The sequence below is a fragment of the Mizuhopecten yessoensis genome, unplaced genomic scaffold, assembly GCF_002113885.1.
Source record: "Mizuhopecten yessoensis strain PY_sf001 unplaced genomic scaffold, ASM211388v2 scaffold9293, whole genome shotgun sequence".
Lineage (NCBI taxonomy): Eukaryota > Metazoa > Mollusca > Bivalvia > Pectinida > Pectinidae > Mizuhopecten > Mizuhopecten yessoensis.
Genome location: NW_018407975.1, coordinates 32154 through 38673, shown reverse-complemented (window position 1 = coordinate 38673; position 6520 = coordinate 32154). Strand labels below are relative to the sequence as shown.

At 35.9% G+C, this 6520-nt stretch overlaps 1 protein-coding gene across 3 annotated transcripts in view; it reads right to left on the bottom strand.

The window, feature by feature from the left end:
* The window catches only part of LOC110457667 (E3 ubiquitin-protein ligase MARCH1-like), a 26709-nt gene continuing 20189 nt past the window's right edge, over positions 1–6520 (bottom strand). For 2 of the 3 annotated variants that reach the window (XM_021509027.1, XM_021509028.1), the window contains 2 exons: positions 1957–2238; positions 1–1214 (listed from right to left, as the gene is read on the bottom strand). In XM_021509027.1, the coding sequence (XP_021364702.1) occupies positions 825–1214; positions 1957–2238 (672 nt within the window). In that variant the 3' untranslated portion in view covers positions 1–824. Of the gene's footprint in view, positions 1215–1956; positions 2239–3293; positions 3436–6520 lie in introns of those variants that run through there. The other variant, XM_021509029.1, reaches the window with a different exon arrangement.

Below are 6520 nucleotides of genomic sequence, written 5' to 3'. Positions count from 1 at the left end.
AGTAAAATATTGACGCCGGACGCCGCACCACGGGCCAGGTGAGCTAAAAATGTAAAAAAAATCATTGCAGGAATAATATTCTTATCTATTTCAATTGAATGCGTATTTTCCTTAAAATTTCGGTTACTACAAAAGAATATGGAATTCTGATTTTCAAACGACAGTTATAATTCCTTAGATTTTTTGTTCACACCCCCAGTAAAAGGGTGTTCTACTGTATAAAGTTATTCTACAAAGAAAGCACCTGGATATAGACAAGCATTACTCTTACATATGCTTATGACAAATCACTGATGTCTTACAAAGCAAAAATATCGTATTTTTCCTAAAGTTAGCCCCGGAGCTAACACATGATATCTGCCTCATAGAAGAGGGGTGAGCTTATAACAGGACAATGAAAAAGCACTTGTTGGCATTTTAACAAATCTGCAATAGACATGGGTGTGCTTATTACCAGACATGGGCTTATTTTCTGATAATTACGATAACCAATGTTTTATGCTCACTGAAATTTAGTACTGCTGATATTTTTTAACAAGAAGCAACTATAAAATCGATCAAAAGAGACTGCTTTTTACTTTTTTAAGGGTGATTTTGAGTAAATTACCCATTTTTCTGAAATTTTCATTCAAAGAATGATCCAGAATGCACTGCAGACATATTTGTGGCAATATTTAAAAACGAAATCTTTGCAATAAAAAGATTCTTTTTTGAAAATGCGCTGAACACTGAAATAATTCTGAGGTGGTCTTTGCCAGACCATACGTTAACCATGCAATATATCACCAGATAAAAATTGTCAGCCCTAAATTGGGTCACATGAATCAAACAAGTTCCATATCGCCCGTGGGAATCACATCAACGTCCTCAACAGTTTTTTTCTCCTGTTTGTGATGTGAAATAGTTTTGATTCGTTCACAGTCTGTCACGTTGGCGATAGAAAGCACACGGTTGTATGCTTTCCATTTCTGACAAAGTCTTCCATACATTTTACACTGCACATACATAAAGACGAGGCCACCCGTAAAACCAATGGCAACCACAATAAGTTTGGTCCAAAATGGCCAGTCCAACGCTCCGGCCTCCACTTCCTCTGTCGTCCGGTCGATGAGCACGTATAGGGACCAGATGACGCATGTTATGGCCACTACATGGAATGTGACTGAACAGGTGATCTTCCTCCGCTCCACCGTTGACATCTGGAGTCTTTCCCACTGAAAAACACATAAAGAAATAAGTTTATACAGGAACATATGGTACAATAGTTTAACAGCAAAGAGAGTAGTGTGCTTCCACCGGAGATCGAACCTGCGATCCCAGACTTCCAAGTCGGATGCTCTACCACTGAGCTAAATGGAAATTCCCTCTAGCTCGAAGCTTGAAGCTAAGCGACCGTAATCCAAGTACACTTTAATGTATATTATCTGCCATATTAGTTTTCAAGCATTTCACAAGTTATCAAGCAATAAATTATAAGAGGAATACCCTACAATTTATCTCATATTTTCCCCTTGGTTTCCTCATTTTATTTTTTCAAAGAATTGAACCATATTGATCAACATTTGTAGTTATTAAATAGAGGTAATTTTCCTTTGCAAACTGTAATAGGCGTTTGTGGAATTGCCCGTTTAGACAATTAGAATTTCCCTTTAGAAGCCTTCAGGTGACTTCTCCCATGTTTCCATTGAAACAAAGTTTTTTATCTAGGAAAATGAAACATTTAAATACTTTTTCAGCACCTACTTTTAGTAAAATACAAATTAAAGCACTTCCAAGACCCCATCATAATTCATACACTTTTCAACCCTGTAGAAAATGTATGACAGCTGGACTTTTCATTTGTGCACACAGCATATCAACATTTATCAAAATATTTTTATTTTCATATAATTTTTTAAAGAATAGAGATTACTGTCAGCATTAGGTAGACACTGTCAGCATTAGGTAGACACTTACTTGTATAAAGGGTTTGACCTTTGAGGTCATTTTGTATTCGTATTTGCAAAGTTCGCAGCACGTTTTGTCCGAGCTCTTTATCCACTTCTGCAGGCACGCCTGGTGGACATACTTCATGCTGCCCGAACATAGACATGGCGCCACAAGCGGCGAATCTTCTTCCTGATCCAAGATGTCGCACTGACATATCCGACACAAGTCTCCGCCTGATGACATCATCGACAGCCGGGTTTCACATCGCTCCGACAGTTTTGGGGTCGGAGATTCTAGATGGTGCGTTTCCTGTAAAATAAAAAGTTTAGAAAACATGAGGAAATGGTACAAGTCTGTATATTTTTCAACTTTTTACTTTATCTGTGTTGGCATGCATCTCCATCTTTACCAAGATTAGACAAATGTTTCAGATTAAAATTGTGAATTTCAACTCCTGAATTGAACATTTCATGTTAAACTTTATGTAATTTATACATATTTAACAAAATAAAGATGCTTTTAAAACTTTGAGCTGAAAAAGCTAGACAAAGTACTGCAATTCTGGAAAAAACCTGGCTCAGTCCATTGAACCAGACATATTGCTTACTCAACCTGCATTGATGAACATTTTGCACAAGAGAAAAAAGAATATTTTTGCCAAAGAGATAGAAACACACAGGGTTTGAACATGGGATGAAACCAGAGTACCCAAAGAAAACCCAAGTATCCGGGCAGGTGACCCATATATAACTTTTCGCAGTTGACCAAGAAATGGATCAAACCCCGGCTGTCTTGGTGAAAGGTGTGGACACTAACCACAGTCTCATATGATGGAACCCCAAAAGACGAGATAAATATCATTATCCAATAAATATTTAACATGACAGATGAATATGTCAATACGTGAAATTTCCATTCCTCAGAAAAACATACAGACTTTGAAATTCAGGCATTACTTATCTGAACCTCGTCAATAACAGGATATGAAAACCAACTATAAAGGTCTATAAATGTATCAAATATGATATCTGCCTGGAAATACTATCAGGAAACATATATACCTGGTAATTTTATACAATTGAACAACTCTTGAGCTTGTGGGTTGAGAGTGTCATATTTCCACATATTTGTTAAATAATACACAATAACCAACTGTTTCATAGCCTTGTCACTTTATTCGAGAACAAAAATGGCAGAATATATGACAAATCGATATGGCCTACACAGCATTATAAATATACCTGTATACTGTAGTACAAAATTGACAATAGTGCATTATGGAGAAACAGGAAGTACACGCTACAATTTATCACCTCCGTTACACCTAAACAACTCCTACAAGTAAACATAATTTACATACACACCTTCGATGTAGTACATATCTGACAAACATCACCTTGCATGGAGATTATTTATTGCAGCCTGAACCTCCATTTATCATGGCGATATTACACCAGCCTGAACCTCCATTTATCGTGGAGATATTACACACCACAGGCACATGTAATATCTGCACTCTTAGAAACAATTCATTGTCAGCAAGCAGAGAGTAAATATTTAAGGCTACATGATAACCCAACCTTATACAGGCATGTGATTTAAGAGTTATTTCCCTTTTTTCCAAAATAATGATAATAATAATATACAACATTTGATATATCGCCCTATCTAGCTAACATAACATAGATATACAATTAATACATTTAGCATATACATTAATCAATACAATTTTGAGGAATTCGCAGGAGCTGCCTTATCAGGCGCTGTAACTAATGGTTATATGCCACCTGGCTAATATCTCCCTGTGTGTGTATGCCTGTGTGAGTGCTGGAGATGTAATGTGTTCTGTTTGTAGTAGAACCTTGCTTCCAACGTTATCATTTATAGTGCCACTTCACTTGAATGCTACACCACAGATACCGCAACATCCACCCCAGACCAATTTATACTCCACCTGGGTTGTTGGAGTTGTGTGGGCAGGAGAAAAACACTTTCTCTGTATCCATGCGTACAACGACTTCGGGGAACGAACCCCGGCCGCCTGCGTGGAAGGCCGGAGTGTTAACCACTCGACCAATCACCCATAAAATACATAATCTTCTATCAATTCCCCTGATTAATAGTATTAATTTATGTAGGTTTGAGTACTCATTAAATGTGTATTTAGTTCACAAACCTATATCAAACTAGAAATAAAGCTGCAGACTAACTTTATATGGTTAACAACTACTTTGTATACTAATGTAGTGTACAGAGTTTCATTGATATCTATTCAGTAATTTAAGAGAAGTAGTCTTGGCATGGTGTTTATGTAAAGGGGTATAACTCAACAAAAGAGTGTTGAAATGAAAAAATATATCACATATTTTTTATCTACTTTGCATACTGATAAAGTGTTTTATTTAAATGTGTGCAGTACTTTAGGAGAAACTGTCTTGACAAACGTTTACAGACTGGGACAGACAACACCCCCCTATAACTTCATTTTTGCCTAATTGTAATTATTATATCTCAATTCTTAAAACTGAGAGTGGAAGTTTTTTGCAAAAGAAAAACACAAGCATATATATGCAAGTGTAACTCATGGATGGTAATTTTTTACCAACTTCATCAAGCTCTCTGCATGAAGATAGAAATAGCCACAATACTTTGATAACTCATAACTGGTTTTAAAGAGCACCTTTCATAACTGTCCAGACAAAATGTGTAAACTACAGTATAGAATACAGACTTGGACTAAATCCATTCTGTTATTTGAGAAAAATAATCTTACATGATAAACCACTGAATTATTAAATTTCGTTAAAACATCCCTTCTGAATGAAACGGCTATCTGCAATATGCAATTTTTGAGAATATCAATCACAATTTACATATAAAGAAATTTAAACATTTTAACCGACCTGGACCGGATGCAAGGGTTGCACATCAATTTGCCGAGATCGCTCAGAGAAAAACAAAACACTGGCGAACAGTTCATTCCGAAACATAGTGCTAATTTTCATCATCTTCCCGTGCGTTTTTTTTCTGGATAAGAAGGGCCCGTTCAGAAAGTATTTATTATATAACTCCACACAAGCACAAAAAAATCATCACAATTTATCACTCTGGTGTCCATAGTATGCTGTTTGTACCTGCACGTCCTTTCCAAATCGATCTACACTCAATTAAAATGAAAATTATATGTTGGAGCTGTCTTCCAAATGGATCATTATATCGATAGCCACAGTAAAGAAATTAAAAAAAATTGCACAAATTTTGAATTGAAATCAGGTAAATATTGACAGCATACTAACGAGAAATATTTATCTCACAGGTAGATTCTTCTACATATGTCTGTTGCCATCTCCTTCACCGAAGTTTTTATACTTCCTATGGCCATACATCGGAATGTCTCTTATACGAAGGAAATGTGCAGCTGGCTGGTCGCCAAAAGCCATAAAACATTTTTAAGAATTTCAGATCATCATTTCCAAAATATACAACACATATACCAACCAGTATATATATATATATTTGAAATTTAACCAGACTCTCTGGGTCAAGTTTATCGCACACATAGTTGAGGTTTATTTACTGGACATTGATAAGACCAGGGGTCACTTGAAAACTATTTTATATAAATAAACAGAGATAAAATGCCATGGTTCAAAAGTTTTACGGTTTAATTTTGACTAATAGCGGCAATTTAATGTTTTCCTCAATCCGAAAACTCTCTTCTTTTTATCAACAGCATTTTTACAATTCATTTTTATGAATAGAGTCCACAGACACTCCCTTAATTAAGATAATATTATTGTCTATGCCAGGATTAAATAAGTCGCATTACTGCAACATTCTTCTGAAATTGTCTACAGATTGAGAATTTTGAACTAAATGCAGTATATGTATTCTAATATTCCATTGGTTTTTAGCTCACCTGGCACGAAGTGCCAAGTGAGCTTATGCCGTGGCGCGTCGTCCGTCGTCAATATTTTACTTTAAACGACTTCTTCTTAATAACCGAAAGGCCTAGGGTGTCAATATTTGGCCAGAAGCAAACTTGGATGAAGGACTACAAAGTTTGTTAAAATTAATGACCTGTACCTATTTTCAAGGTCACAGGGGTCAAATATGTTAAAAACTTTAAACATCTACTTCTCAATAACCAAAATGTCCAGGGAGATGATAATTGGCCAGTAGCATGCTTGGGTGAAGGGCTATCAAGTTTGTTCAAATGAATGACCTTCAATTATATTTAAGGTCACAGGGGTCAATTGTATTAAAAAACCTTTAAACAACTTCTTCTGAATAAACCAAAATGCTCAGGGTGATGATATTTGGCCAGTAGAATGCTGAGATAAAGGGCTACAAAGTTTGTTCAAATGAATGACCTTCACTCATATTCAAGGTCACAGGGGTCAAATATGTTTAAAACTTTAAACAACTTCTTCTCAATAACCAAAATGCACTGGGTGATGATATTTGGCCAGTAGCAAGCTGAGATGAAGAGCTACCAAGTTTGTTCAAATGAATGACCTTCACCCATATTCAAGGTCAAAGGGGTCAAATATGTTAAAAACTTTAAACAACTTCTTCTCAATAACCAAAA